This window comes from Misgurnus anguillicaudatus, chromosome 6 (assembly GCF_027580225.2).
Source record: "Misgurnus anguillicaudatus chromosome 6, ASM2758022v2, whole genome shotgun sequence".
Classification (NCBI taxonomy): domain Eukaryota; kingdom Metazoa; phylum Chordata; class Actinopteri; order Cypriniformes; family Cobitidae; genus Misgurnus; species Misgurnus anguillicaudatus.
In genome coordinates, this window is record NC_073342.2 from 17221115 (window position 1) to 17237765 (window position 16651).

General features: G+C 38.3%; 1 protein-coding gene across 10 annotated transcripts in view; it reads left to right on the forward strand.

Moving 5' to 3' along the window:
• dnajc24 (DnaJ (Hsp40) homolog, subfamily C, member 24) overlaps positions 1–16651 on the forward strand; it is a 180049-nt gene that overhangs the window by 9259 nt on the left and 154139 nt on the right. For all 10 annotated transcript variants that reach the window (XM_055192212.2, XM_055192211.2, XM_073868603.1 and 7 more), the window contains exons 3-5: positions 3962–4100; positions 13537–13605; positions 13688–13812. In XM_055192212.2, coding sequence (XP_055048187.1) covers positions 3962–4100; positions 13537–13605; positions 13688–13812 — 333 coding nt within the window. The remainder of the gene's footprint in view (positions 1–3961; positions 4101–13536; positions 13606–13687; positions 13813–16651) is intronic.

Consider the following 16651-nt stretch of genomic DNA (forward strand, 5'->3'; position numbering starts at 1 on the left):
ATCACATAATTGTAAATATACATAAATCACAGTCACCCAATCAACCAGCATGTTATCTTTTCTTCAGACACTCGATCAAATGCTTTAGACTCTCTGTTTGACAAACGGCTGCCCAGGGAGATGTTTGTTGAGCGGCAGTATATGTGCTTGCCTGGGCTAAGCTGCACTTCACACCTGTGGTCTGACTCCTCGAGCTCACCTACAAAGAGTCATGGGAAGCAATGCCATATCCCCATTTCTGCCACTGGGGAGTGAATGTAATTCTCTTGCAGACTCTGATGTTCTCCTGGAGGTAACTGAGAAATTGTGCTGCCAAGCTCGCTCAACCGTTCTTAGGGTTCAGCAACAGAGCTCATGTTTCCCGTCGTCTGCACTGGCTAGGAATAGATGTAAACATATTTGGAAAGGTGAAGGTTCAGGTTGCATGGTAACTGGATTTTACTGAAACTGAGTAGTAATGATTAAAAACAATGTTTTAGATATTTAAACAGGAGTAGTGTTGCTTTTACAAGGTTTGGGGAAAAAGTTTGTTCAAATGACTTCAGTTAAATATCCAATACTGCGCAGAAGCCACCATGCCACCATTAGAATTGTTGGTTTTGCAATGGTATTGTGACCATATATATTAATTTCTCTTTCTCCTTATTGTAATACAACCAGAATATACAGAGAATATTAGTATTTGATGTGAGCTCTCCTTGGGCGGTGGCAGGAACCTGCTGGCACTCTTAGAGGGATAGTTCACCCAGGGATGAAAATTCTGTCATCAAAATTCTTTCAAATTTCTTTGTTCTGGTGAACACAAGGGAAGAGATTTTGGGAGGTGTTTGTAACCAAATTGTTTGTGGACTGCATTTACTTCCATAGTATTATGTTTTCCTAGTATGGAGGTGAATTGGGTCCGCGAACGGTTTGGTTGCAGACGTGTCTCGAATGTCTTTCTTTGTGTTCATCAGAACAATGAATTTTATACAGGTTTGTAACAACATGAGGGTGAGTAAATGATGAAGGAATTTTTATTTTTGGGTGAATTATCCCTTTGGGAGTGGCTGCGGGTTCCTGCTATTGCACAAGGAGAGCTTACATTAAATACTTTTCTTAATACTGCATACAAATTCCATGTATCTTCTGGAAAGAAGTTTATACAGGGTTGTAACAACATGAGGGTGAGTAAATGATTACCGAATTTTCATTTTTGTGTGAACTGTCCCTTTAAATCTTAATAAAATAAAATTTCTAATCTAATGACTTCAGGACTTCAGTCTCCTCAAAAGAGTTCAAGACGTGCTTAGTGGCAAAAGAGGTCACGTTTAACTCTTTCCCCAGCCAGCGCCAGCAATTTTCATGATTTTCACAAAAGTTTAATGCCTTCTGTCTTATGCTGCGTTCAGACCAGCCGCAATAGAGGCATCAAGCGTGAGTGATTTAAATGTTAAGTCAATGTAAAGACGCGTTGACACGCTTCCGGAGGTCTCGTGGCGCGAATGAGGCTTTTAGCGCGGCGCGGTAGACGCGATTCCGCCTAATATGTGTGGCTAGTTTGCGTGAATGGTGCGAATTGAGTGTTGCCACGGGAAACACGTGAGTTGAAAAATTTTACCTTTGGCGGAAAACGCCCCGCGTTAACCAATCAGGAGCTTGCTCTAGTATGATTAGTGACGTGATTACAGGAAGCGAGCGGAGTTGCAGAAGCCTATGGACGGCTCTCTCATGACGCGAATTCTGCGTGAATGTCTTGATGAGTAGAATTTCACGCGCGAATGAAGCGAGGAAACTCAAAATGTTCAAGCGGCAAACTAGACACGGTAGACGCGAATTTGGCGTCTCAAACGCGGCTGGTGTGAACCCACGGTTATACCTCCGGGTTTTATAATTTGCACCTGGTGGTTAATAACGGTATTACGGATTGCCGGAAATACTCGTCATTGGCAGGGAAGGGTTTTCTCTTAAATTGAAGAGTTAACTCGTCAATGGCGGGGAAAGAGTCAAAAGTGACTTTTCCCAGAAGACGGCAATGTTCTGAAAATTGTGTTTTTTGTTAATTTTATGTACATAGTTTCTGTATTTTCTGTTTGTATTTTAATAAAAAGAGTGAAAAATAAATATTAATGATCATTGAAACTGCGAATGACGCAAATTGGGTTGCGCGAACAGGCGCTATTCTCCTTAAACGCGTCTTCCATACAAGTTGAAAATATTCAACTCAAGTGAAAAATTCGCATGACACGAAGTTAAATCCCATGACTAATATAAAGCGAGGAACGCAATGCTTGGGTTTGGTGGGTATGTAGCATAATGCTGCGTAAACAATAGAAGCAAATTTAAGTGTTTGCGCAAGTAGATTACATAAAAAAATCAATGCAGATGCAAATATACACGAATTCGGGGAGATGCTAATGACGCAAATTGTGTCGCGTGTTTGCCGCAAACTTTCATTATCCGCTTTAAATGCATCTTCCATGCAAGTTATAAATATTCAACTCAAGCAGAAAATTTGAAAAACGAGATGCTTTGCGGTTGGTGTATATGCCACATAAGACGTTTGCACAGTACTGTGTATTAAAAACCATATTATAGTAAAGTTTTGTAACAAGTATCTCATCCTGAATTACCACAAGAATGTTTGTTCTTCAAGTGTTATCAGAGATGGAGTTCACTACTCTTAAGTTTCACTTATGACAATTGAGATTTCACTTTAACTAGTTTGCTTTGGTCATCCTCTGGTTCTCTGATCTGAAAAATCCTAAACGCAGATCGATTTAATCCTCTTAGCCGGCATCCTGTTTAGGTCTTAATCTTAAATGTCTTAGAATGTCTCAGATTATTCTGCTACTTTTAATTAAAAGCAAGATGTGATTAAAGAAGGATGCTTTTCTTGCTTTGACCGCACACGGTCACGCTTACGGTGTAATGCAAGTGTGTGAAAGCTCTTGCATGAGAGTGCTCGCGCTCCCAGAGGCTTTCCATCTTTTGGACGGCCACTATGAATGATTTAAGTAAATATATTTAACCATCTTTCTGTTAAGGCCACTCTTTCTTCTCTCAAGAGAAAATGGAGAGGCAGTTAAGCGCTCTGCTGTGGCTTTTACCATCAACTGCAAAAGCGCTGGTTTGGCAAAGAAATGGTTAATGATTCCCTCAATCAGAAAGTTAATTTTTGGCTTGTTGCTACAGTTGCTTTTCTGTCCCTCCTTCTTATTCCATTCTGGCCGCCCATTAACAAAGTGAAAACAACAAACAGGGAAGGAGAACAACGGAGAACTGGCATCCTTACATTTCAATAGATTTAAACGTAATTGCTTGAAATGATTAGTTAAATTGAGTCTTCCTGTTACTTAAAATTAAAAATATAATTGCTATAGACAGTAATTGGCTTGCCCGGGGCTGATGGTTTTGATAGCCCTTTGTCATCCCATGCATCATTACCGGACTTTGCGGCATAGGAGTTTCTGAACTGTAGTGACCATTCAATAACAAAAAACACACACACACACACATGCAATGCTTCGCTCGCCAGTGCCAAAGCATAATCAGAGATTGGTCGAATGCCTGCTCGAAAGGATCTAAGTTGTTTTCCGTTTGCCCCTTTCAACCTGCTTTTCTCCAGCAGGCGAATGAAGAGCCCTACAGCTTGTCTGACCCTTGACCCCTACTAATCGATAGCTATAACCGGCATTATATCTCGAAGGACAAGAATGACTCTACTGTAAGAATACATACAAGCCAAAGGGGAGTGTCAAAGTAACTCTTTATGGATTAAAATCATAGTGAAGTCACGGTTAGCACAGATCTGTCATATAGTATTATTCAGTGGAGATTGGATTAGTGTGATTTATATTTATTGTTGCACCCTTGTTTGTGTATGTAGTAAACGCCGCTTAGTCCATCAGTAAATGTCCCATGAACTGCCGCATTGGTTATCATTACTGTTAATCACCTGACTCTGCATTCTGATTGGTAGTTTCACCCAGACAAGCAGAAGCCAGGCCTATCTGAAGGGGAGGCAGAGCAGCTCCTGCAGAAATTCATTGATGTCGACCAGGCTTGGAAGATTTTGAGTGACGAGAAGAGCAGGAAGGAGTACAACCTGCAGCTGCGAGGTGCGTACCCTTCCTCTCCTACCCACAGTTACCTTTGCTCACATGCACATGTCTCATTCTTTTTAATATATTGTGCATGTGTTTAGTTAAAAAAAATGCTTGATTCTTGTTTTTGCAACTTAAAATTGCTTATACTTGGGGTTGAGTATTTGATTTGGCACAGACATGAATAATACTTCAAATCATGCAGCTTATGATGCAGTTTGGATTTACAAAAAGTCTTCTTGCTTCTGGATACATTTTTTTTAGACTTGAGAGTGGGATCTTTTCTTTTGTGCCAGTAAGGAAAGACCTAACAACCACCCAAAATATCCTGCTTTGCAACAAGTTAAAAACCACACAGGACATCTTGCACAACATTAACCGCTTTGGGTACCATCTACTACAGCATAGCATTTATTTTTTATAAATATGTATTATATTTAACGAGCTCAGATGCAAAAGCTGCTTAACGCCACCATTATAAGTTCATCAAATATTTTCGCTTCAAATCTCGACATAGGCAATTCAGAAATATAGCTTTGTTGGCAGAATCCACTAAATGCCACTTTGTTTTTTTTAGCAAAGTGCACGGAGGATTAATATAAAACGAACATGGATCACATTTTAAACTTGCGTCCCTTGTGTGCCTGAATACCTGAATACAATGTGCCAGCCAGTTTTGTTCATTTTTATCTTTCAAATCATGACTTGCATCATTTGCAATGTTTCTAGTTTTTAGCATCTGTAGTGATTTTGCAACTTTTTATGCCTTGTCCAAATGAGGTTTTTGCCAAAAAAGCTTGCATGCACTTAGAGGGTTTTGCAGCGAAAATACATTCAAATTTGTTAAATACCAATGAAATGACTAAAGTGGAGTCTGTGTAAATAATGCATTTTTTAAAATTTTGACTAATAGCCTTTTCATTGCCATTAATGTGAAATTACTGAACCTAAACAAAAGAACCTTATAAATTAAGAAATACTAATTTACAAGAAAATATATCAGATGCACTTCAAGGGTTTTGCATCTGAATTCTTAATTTGTGTTAAGTGCACAGAAAAAAATTAATGCTGTGGATATTTTAGTTAAGTAAGTGATGAGAACAGACATGTCTAAAGTAGCTGCAGCTCTGGACAGACGCCTCCTTACAGAAGAGCATGGTGAGGATTGTGGGTAATGGAGGAGGAAGAGGAGGAGGGAGAGCAAGAGAGAATGTAGGTCAGGTCTGTCACACATGAACAATTCTTACATGAAGTGATAGTCTGCCTCTCTACTCGCTCGCCTTAGGAAAAAGCTCCCCCAGCCCACCATTAGGACCTTCAATAAGTGTACATCCAGGGTCCTGTACACCATTAACTGGGGAGCTGTAGCCTCGCCTTTAGGGGGGGACACTTTGCACAGCTACTTGCTAACATCGCTTGCAACAGCCACACAATTGACATTTAGTGTTCATAGAAAAGCCTGGCTTTGGTCTGGGCTGAACGTACAGCAGTGATGGAGTTCATTTTCTCAATTGGAAACACTGACATCATTGCTATAATTGTACACGGCTTATGGTAGCACTTTAAAGTAAATCTTTATTTATTAGCTATAGTTAATGCATAGTGTTTAAGGTTAATTATAGATTTTTTTTAATTAATACGAATAATTATTGACCCAGTCTGTGCAAACCCAGCTTTTCAAAGTCATTTTTTGTGATTTACTGTTTTCTACATAAAATCATTTTACATAATGTAAAAAACATTTTCCAAATATATAACCTTGATATCTTTAGATTGAAGATTGAAATCAATGTAAAATCGATTATTGAAATGAAACTTCGATATCAAACTTTGATGCTCCGAATTTCAAAATTGGATTGAGACTTCATGGATTTCACAATTTCACAACAAAAGACAAACTTGGGTGCAATTATCCAACACTAATAAGAAAGTATAGACCCCTTCAAGGTTTGTAAACATTGAATGACTATCGGGTGCGCGCGCAGCACGGGGTCGAACTGTTCATACCATTTAGGCTTTATAATTTAATCTAACAGTGCTGAAAAATGATGATTTACCTCAAATGAAGTGAGCACTACAAACACAAGCCTCTTTGATCTTTGCATTGTCCCAGTCTGCACGTTAATTGCTTGCAGACGCAGATGTTGTATTTTTTTGTTTTTGAGATTCTGCATGACTCGCGAAAACTTAACGGAAGACCTGGTGCGATTTTCACAGCCCACGACGTAAGTAGGCATTTTTGACGATACCGAATAATACGCAACTGAATCTGCTGTAATGACTTTTCTGACCCCGACATGCGCAGTGGGAACAGCCTGTGACGTGAACCGTGAAGGGGTCTATAAACATTCAAATATCAGACTGTACATATTGCAGCTGTTGAATGTTTCACAGCTCTCAGCTTCTTACTCAAGTCTATATATACTGTTTTAATTAACGTTGCGATTGATTCTGACTGGCTCAAAGGATGCACTAATCCCTATTCAACTTAAGTAGCCTGCCCTGCAGTCATGCACTACACATCCAAACGTGTCATTATTGACCAGACGCGGTTTGATGTCAAATACTGTGGCCTCTATTTAAAAGGCCACGTCTGATTGGTTTAATCTTTCACACTTGCGTATAAATATTCATGCACCCTATTTCTCAGGAATGTATTCATACATTAATATTTATAAAGTCTTATTTTGGAGGAAGATCCCATCCAGCTTTGCGTAAACCACTGCTAGCTAAAATAAACTTGAATTTGGTTACGTGTTGCTTTGCCAAAACAACTTGCGAGTTGTATGATATTTCATTATGCAAGTGATTACAAGGTGTTTTGTTTCATTTATTTATTTTTCTTTTCTTTTTTTGGCTATGTTTAGACAACTCTTAAATTTTCACTGACAGCCCAAGTTTTATCTTTTTTATCCTAGACATCTAAATTTTTTTTGGGCGGCTATTAGACGACTTTTTCACGCAAAATTGCTTGCTGGGATATAGGGGTAGGCGATAAACCGGTAGATATGATAAATCAGTAGAACTTTGTCAACTGGTAGAGATTTTGGACTATCGTCTCTATCGAGGTTACGCGCCCACGTCACGTTGCTGTGCACGCGGTCACGAAAACTTAACGTTTGTACATGTATTTATGCACCGGAGTTTTAAAACAAGTGATTGTAAGCCATTGAAACACAAACAACAGTGCTATATGCACGCGCTGTTTTTGTGTGAGAGAAGTGCGCAAGTCGCGCATTCACAGCTAATTAAGCTCGTGAGCATTTTTGTCACTTTATTTGCTTGAATACACACATGCATCAAAATTCCCATCTTTGAAAGTATGACAAAATCACTTTTCTACCTTTAATAAGATATGTAATATACATTATTATTTATTATCATTCTTTCATCACTGACTGTTTATCTTCAGTGAGCTTGAATTCTGTTTGTTTATATATTCTTTATTATGCAAGCATGTATATGTTTTTAGTGAGAATTATGAAAATTCTATGGCATTCAATATTTTAATTACATAAAAACCTTATTAAAAGATAAAAAACTCTACCGTGCATATCGTTATCATGACATAAAATAAATCCTATCGTAAAATAACATTTTGATCATATCGGCCACCCCTACTGGGATATAACGCATCTTTTTTGAGTTTTTAAAGTTTTGTAAAGTGTGATGTCATCTAACTGAGTTAGGGGTGGTTCACATTTCGCATCTTTTGTGGTCGCAAATACATCATTTTGAATGTAGACGCGCAGCAAGCGCGCTCAACTAGAGAGTGACACATCAATATTTTAACTTTTCAGAATGCCGCGTCGGAAAGTGCGTTAGAAAGGACGAAAGCAACACGGTTGCGTTCCCTTACTGTGGGTTTACAACAGATGCGAGTTCAACAATTTGCGCGAGTAGATTACATACAAAGTCAATGCAAAGACGCGATATATACGTTTGCCGTGAAAACACGCGCTATTCGCCTCAAAAGCGTCTTCGCCCAAGTTGAAAGTATTTTACTCGAGCAAAAAATTTGCATGACACAAAGTTAAATCCCACGATTAATCTAGAGCAAGCAACGCGATGCAATTGCACGCTTTACGTTTGGTGTAAACCCACAGTTAGAGGTTTGCATAACTCAATTTTGAATTACAGTTCGATTTAGGCTACATCTCCCTGGATAGTAAGAATTATTAAAAATTGGTCGACATGACTTCCCTGTCACCTACTAAGGACATTCCTTTAACTAATTAAAAAGAACCATGATAAAACGTGGCACGCAAACCTGTTAATTGCCAATTTCTCAGACAGTCTGCCAGAAAAGGACAAAAATCATTTCACAGAAGTGTCAGATTTTTTAAATCTTTATGAATCTATGTGATCTAATTTCATTCCTGGACTCTTGACAATTAATTGTCATATTGCACATTTTAAAGCTCATTTTTGTTTCTGATTCATTTTTCAGTCTTTTGAGATGACAAGTGTTCCCTGCTTAAGTATTCAATGCATATTTTAAGACTCATTTGTTGAAGCTGAAGAAATAAAGGCTTTGTCAGGACATAACAAGACCTTAAATGACTTTGCAGCTTCTCTTCTTTTAACAGCTTAAATCTCTTACAGCAGTGCACATTTTCTGCAAGATTATTGCAAATTTCCAATCAAATTCATATTTAGCATACTCTAGTCAGTGTTTCTCAACCAGGGGGACGGGGCTCACACGGGGGGCCTCAGCAGATTATTTTTGTAACAAATGTATTATGCTAAGCTATAGGGCTGGGCGAAAAATAACCGAAACCGAAATTCAGAACCTCTAACCGACATTATTTTATCATGTCGATTATTTCGGTTTTTAATCCTGTTAATACTTTCCCTTTAAAAACAAACTGCTGCGTGTGATGTTGTGTAACTCCGCCCCGTCCTGTCAGTAGCTAAGTTTCCATCCACTTGTCAATCGAATTATCTGAAGTTCGGTTAAAAAACTTATGCGAATAAAGCTGGTGAAAGTGTGTTTCCATCCAACGCCTTTAAAGCGAATAAAAACCTGTGCGTAATGACGTCACATGCTGGTTTGCGATCAAATTGGTATATCGAATTGATTTGAGACATTTGAAGGTGTTTCCATTCATTTTCGCACTGAATCGCACAATATTCAAGCAAACATTTGCGAACAAAGTTTTGCTAGACAAATTTGCGGCATTTCACAAGTTATAAGTGCTTATGTGCCAGCTGAGCTGATAGCGACATATCAAGCTATAATAATAAGAAAATTACATTAACATCGAATTGCTATGATGATGCAGATGCATGTAAATGCCCAACGACAACGGAGGCATTAACGTGAAATGATAGTCCGGATCAATTCTTAACGTAACATGAGAACGAAAAAATATCTTTAGAGTTGTTAATAAGCCAATAAAGCTACGAGGGTTCTTTGGCCGAGGATCCATCTCATCAAGGTCGAATTTGCTTTTATTTTCCCTCCGGCACCGTGGCATTTCTTAGATTTTTGCTATCTAAAATAGAGCTGTAATCGGGCCTGAAATGACCGGAGCCCGACAGAATGCAGCCCGAACCCGAAAGTACATTTAGGTTGACAGCTTTTTAAAAGCCCGAACCCGTTTACAGCCATACATTATTTAAATTTGCGCACGCAAACAGCTTTTATCAAGAATTAGTAATTTACACAGGTTTAACATTATTTATTAATGACTAACTGGGCTACACGTCACTTGGAAGTTGAAACAAAGAAAAAAAGTCATCTGTAACATCGTAACATCTCGTTCTAAATAGGCATATGCAACATTATAGGCCAACATGCCAATAAAAACAATTATTTCTTAACGAATTAAATTAAGATAATACATTCTGAATAAGATGGTTATTTGGGAATAACGAAATTAAGATAAAGGTTCTGTGGTATTTGCTTCGGCACTTTCTTTACATTAATGCCAACATTAGTCTATATCCTCTGTCTAAATTATGTATTTAAGACTAAGTAATATTTAGTTATACATTAAAAAACCTTTACTCACCAAGATAAGGCTACATTTTTGTTGAGGAAATTATTAAATCCACTGTAAATGGCTTCAGCGTGGTCCTGCGCTTAGGCATTCAGCAGCAGCATTGAACTTGACCGCTCATTTAGCCTACCGTGCAAAGGCGGAGCACGAGCCCGTGTAAAATGTTAGAAATGAAGCCCGAATCCGACCGAACCCGTCGGGTTTGGGCAAAGATCTTCAGCTCTAAAATAGCCGTTATTTTCTCTGGTAAATAAAATTTAAAATTAATCTCGTCTCGTCGTTTGTCCACTTACATCTGACTTTGTTGACACACGCCATGTGTGCCACCAGAGCGGAAATGACCTAAAACTTTTTCTTCTTTGCAACCATAAAAGGACCTAAACTTTAATCGCAAATCATTATTTATTCGGCAAATAACGTTTCCATCAGCGTTTATCGGATAAGCCATATATCGATCAAGATAAAATCCGATGAGATCGAACGTATTTCTTTTGAGTCGATATTCATGAAATTCAATCGAATTTTACTGTTTCCATTTTTCATTCGATATCACTTAATTCGGATAAAAACATGTGGATGGAAACATGTGGCACAGCGAAACATGGAGGAGAACTCAAACACTGTTTAACTGAGCAGCAGGATCATCTAGTGCCCAAAAGAAGCACAGTACTTTTTTTAAGAAGTACTCGCGAATGTGCAGGCACCTGTGACAAAAATACGGAATGCGCGGTCGGGTTTTTACCGCACACGCGCTCAGTTTAATCTACCGATGGGTCTCTAAGCAGCCCGGATAATGTCATCACATCTCACTCACTCAAAACCGCGAAAAGACGCGCCCGCGTGAGTTTAATTAGACACTTCAGAGATGACGGAGAGAGAGAACGGGAGAACTTCTAGTCTACATTAACACCAAAAGCATTACAGATGAGAATAAATGGCTTAGACATCAGTGCCCAGTTAAGAAAAAATGGATTGAATACAAGAAACGTGTAAAGGATACAGTCCAAGTATGTATTTTGCCCTACTCATCTCATTACAATATGCTATCTGGATACAACTTATTATGTATGTGTCTTATGTCTATAATTAGTCATGGGGGTTGTATGATTCTTTGGTTCATAACTTCCCATTCTGAAAGTTTCATCAATTGTACATAATGACATGCAACATCTGCATAGAGTTAAGTCTATTTAATATTTTTCAGTAATGCAGTTATTTTGGGAAAAATGTGAATAATTGCATTGCAGGCTGATTTAAGGTGTGCCCTAAACTTTCCAACCTTATCAGTGAACTATGAGGCAAAAAAATAATCGTTTATTAATCGTAACCGATGTCAAATGTTAGATTAACCGAGGTTTTGATTTTAGGTCAAATCGCCTAGCCCTACTAAGCTAGTATATTTAATTCGGTAGAAATTGAGAGAGTGAAGGGGCTTCAAATATTGTTGAGGACAATTAGGTGGTCCCTGAAATGAAAACGGTTAAAGGATTAGTCCATTTTCTTAAAAAAAATCCAGATAATTTACTCACCACCATGTCATCCAAAATGTTGATACCTTTCTTTGTTCAGTCGAGAAGAAATTATGTTTTTTGAGGAAAACATTCCAGGATTTTTCTCATTTTAATGGACTTTACAGGACTCCAACACGAAACCGTTTTAATGCAGTTTAAAATTGCAGTTTCAAACGAGTTTCAAAGGACTCTAAACGATCCCAAACGAGGCATAAGGGGGATCTTATCTGGCGAAACAATTGTCATTTTTGACAAGAGAAGTAGAAAATGTGCAATTTTGGACCACGGCTTCTCGTCTATCTCCGGTCCTGTGGCACGCCAGCGCGACCTCAGGTAATTGCGTAATGCCGTGGAAAGGTCACGTGTTACATATATGAAACGCAGATTTGCGGACCATTTTAACAATAAACTGACACAAAGACATTAATTAATATCATTCGACATATAACAACGTAGGAACGGTCCTCTTTCTCCACACTTGTAAACACTGGGGCGTAGTTTCACATATGTTTTCCGTGACCTCTTGACGTGATGACGTATTGCGTGAGGTCACGCTGGCGCGTCACATGACAGGAGATAGACGAGAATGTTTGTTTTAAAAGTGGATATTTTGAATTTTTCTTGTCAAAAATGACAGTCGTTTCGCTGGATGGGACCCGCATGCGTCGTTTGGGATCGTTTAGTGTCCTTTAAAAATGCAATTTTAAACTGTGTTAAAACTGTTTTGTGTTAGGGTCCATTAAAGTCCATTAAAATGTTTTCCTCAAAAAAAAAAACATAATGTCTTCTCGACTGAACAAAGAAAGACATCAACATTTCGATGACATGGTGGTGAGTAAATTATCTGGATTTTTTTTGAGAAAAAGGACTAATCATTTAAGAAGCACTGCTCTAAATAATATTACTGTAGGATTTTCTTTGTACATTATTTACAAAACCAGCCTACATGTTTCATCCTGTATCTTCCTAGTCCCTATAGTTATTGGCAGAAATTAAATGAAGGGTTGTAATGCCATAAACTGTGATTCTGTATTAATATGAAAAGCAGTCCTGCTTATAGACCCCTTCAAGGTTTGTAAACATTGAATGACTATCGGGTGCGCGCGCAGCATGGGGTCAAACTGTTCATACCATTCAGGCTTTATAATTTAACATAACAGGTATGAAAAATGATGACTTACCCCAAATGAAGTGAGCACTACAAACACAAGCCTCTTTGATATTTGCATTGGCCCAGTCTGCACGTTAATTGCTTGCAGCCGCAGATGTTGTATTTTTTTGTTTTTTAGATTCTGCATGAATCGCGAAAACTTAATGGAAGACCTGGTGCGATTTTCACAGCCCACGACGTAAGTAAGCATTTTTGACGACACCGAATAATACGCAACTCAATCTGCTGTAATGACTTTTCTGACCCCGACATGCGCAGTGGGAACCACCTGTGACGTGAACCGTGAAGGGGTCTATATTGTGTAAAGTATAGAGGCTAGAGGCTGGCACCTCTACAGTTCTCTGGTTGTGAAGGATGATTGTGCATTTCATGGTCAATGAGCTAAAGCAGAATCCTTCATGATATGATGGTGAAGATTTGCTTGGTCATGTACGAAGCATGCTTTGCCGGCCATTCTAGTTAGTTTTCATTCTGTATTGGGTCACTGATCCTTTTCTCAAATTTTGGGGTAATACAGTCTTTGACATGTACATGAATGTCTGACTGCAGCATTGTAGACTCCTTTGTAATTGTACATTTGCAAATTTGGATGCTTTTAAAGACTGATTAGCTTTCTGTCATTTAACAGAATTAAAATCCAAACTTTGTTTTTGGGTGTCCTTGAATCTCCGATAGCTCAATAATAGTTGTCTTGTTTGTCATCCCCGTTGAATGTTGCTAATGCATATATTGATGATTTTCACAGCTGTTATTTCTCTCGGCAGCATGTGAACTGAAGCAGAGCTGGCCAGTGGATGCTCATGTAACACTGGATGACATGAACTGGGACACAGGTTGGTCAGTGCTCTGTTAGCTCAGTCGTGAATCTAAATCCCTGGATTTTGATTTTAAGGATTGTTTTTTTTTCCATTTCAGATGGCGAGTGTTATACGTACAGCTGTCGGTGTGGTGGAGAATTCGTCTTGTATCAAGAAGACACACAGGAAGCAGAAACAGTCGTGTGCTGCGATTCCTGTTCGCTCAGCATTGAAGTTCAGAAGGTTACTTGATACTTTTGGATACTTCCTACAAGGTTTTGATTGGACAAATATTGAACTCTTTTCTTTTTGAAAACATATGGGATATATGGGACAAATGAACAAAACGTGTGCTATATTTTAACTGTAAGGACCAATGCTCAAACCTCGAGCAAGGAATTTGCAGTTATGCTGATCGGAGAGGTTGTCCTAAAAATGGTCTGCGTATGGTGATTTAAAATGATGTTCATAAGCCTGCAGATTGAAGCTGCATTGATTGAAGTGCATCGTATGTAAGAGTTTAGGCCCTTTTATAAATTGAAATATTTATCAATAATGTGAATAGGCTTTATGCCCAGCTACACTACTTCCTGAACTTCAGCCAGCTCCTTGTTTCCTGTCTGCTATTATTGGACAAACTGGATTAATCAGTTTTCTAGTCTCCGTTTTTATATCTGAAGTTACCCTGTACATTATTACAACACAAACGTCCTAAGCATGTACATAGTTATTTACTGAAAGTTGTACATTTTAGTTTTTAATCAGTTATTAAACATTCATCTTCATTACTGTATAAGATCAGCAGACAGACCGCAGCATATTTAGTATTAATGACAAACGTGCTCATTCTGAAATTTAAATAAATAACCATACTTTCTACCGCATGTGCATGCAATAATTTGCTGGTTTTATGTTATCTAAACTTACAAGTTACCTCAACTTATTTAGAGAAATAACGCTGACCGTGTAGCTGAATGTCAAAAAAAAACTTTATTTATACCCGTGTCCTTAACAGAACGCAGCAGACACACTCACCTTAGCGGTTTTTTATAAATCCATTTTCCTGCCCGATTAAAGCATAAACATTGCAAATAACACCAGAATTAACAGTTAATTTACGTACACATATCCGAACACTTATTTTGAATTTGCGCCCCTCGCATGAGCAGTCACGATCTCTATTTAAGGTAAATAATAGTAAGCTGAAATGACTTGTAAGAGCAGTCAGTTGATAAATAAGCAATTATTTACAATGTAGGAAATTTACAAAATATTTTAATGTGAAGAACATGATCTTTACATAATATCATAATGATTTTGGCATAAAAGAAAAATCTATAATTTTGACCTATACAATTTATTTTTGGCTATTGCTACAAAAATACTCATGCGACTTAAGTTTTGTGGTCCACATATTCCATTCTTACAGCAAGTGCAAAGCATCACCAGAATTGGGTCACACTAGACTCCCACTGTCTCAAAAAGCCCTTTGGTTGTTTCCTCAGAGCTAGACGTGCTCTTTTACAGACCCGGAAAAAAAAACACGCTGTTTGTTCTCCAACCCCCTCCCTCTACCGCCCAATGTTTGTGAGGACCAAGCAGCTCAGTAACCTCTTAGCTCTTGTTAACTTTGTTTGCATGTAAATAAATGCATTTTTCCCTCCTCCAACAATGAAGTCACAAACTGTCTCCACACATCACTGGTTGAAAAAGGCCCTTCAGTTAATGATGAGCTTTTCTTTGCTTTATTGTTTGCTGGTCCACTCAATTTTGGGGAGATCCGCGAGGTTGCGGCATTCGAACAGGGTCACGGCTTTATTAAACTTCAAACAGTCATTAGGCTGTTTGCTGAAGTCTCATCCTGCAAAAGAAACAGATTGAACGGGGCAAAACCCATGCTTTTCATCAGTGTCCTGAGGCCTGGACCGAGGCTAGACCTGCCAGTGGACCGGCATCGGACCGAACTGTAATCTACTGTGACATCAATTACGGATAATCTCATCACTTTTGGAGAGTGCGGTTGTCAAAGCTCTAATTAAGTCTTTTCGGTTCCCCCTATATGTGCAGACAGGATCGACAACACATTACAGTGCAATGATAGACATCATCAGTCTATTTTTGAGAGGATCCAACTTTTAACCTATCTTGCACTCGTGACTATGACCGGCAGTTTGTTTAGATGTTTGTTTTGTATGAGTTGGACAGTGATAAATCTTTCACATTTGTAATAATTTGCAGTAACACTGCAATAAATTAGCATGAAAATGCATTGAACAATGAACAATATACACTATAAAAACAAACGGTGCTATATAGCACTAAAAGTGGTTCTTTGCTCGTAATCATAGAAGAACCGTTTTTAGTGCCATATAGCACCGGTGAAGCACCGGTGAAGCACCTGTGTAGAACCATATAGTGCTATGTAGACCCATATGTGGTGCTATATGGCCCCTATATGGTACACAGGTGCTATACAGGTTCTTCACCGGTGCTATGTGGCACTAAAAATGGTTCTTCTATGATTACAGGCAAAGAACCACTTTTGGTGCTATATAGCACCGTTTGTTTTTAGAGTGATAGTTTTTTGGCATTTATTAATCTTTGTTGATGTTAGATAATGCCAATACAATTAGATAATTGTGCTGAAGTTGATACAAACTAATTAAGTATTGTTTATTATTAGTTCATGTTAGATAATGGATTAAAATACAACCTTATTATAAAGCGTTACCTAATTTGCATGTCGTTGCATTCTGTGACGCATTAAATACGCATTTGAAGTAACCAATCAGAAGTAACCATGGCATTTATAGCTTTACAGTCAACTATTAAGTAATTATAAGAACTGCAATCGATCAGGAATTGTAATATGGAGCAATATGCAGTCATTTTTATGCCAAAAATATGGGGCGGTTTCCCAGACAGGGTTTACCAAGTCCCAGACTAAAATGCATGTTTGATCTTGCACATACACATCTTATCCGTGTCATTATTTTGTTTAAGATGCACACCAGTATTGTTTTTTTTTTGTAAAGTAGGAGCTTATACACGGGACGATTATCGCCCACGCTTATCGCTGTCA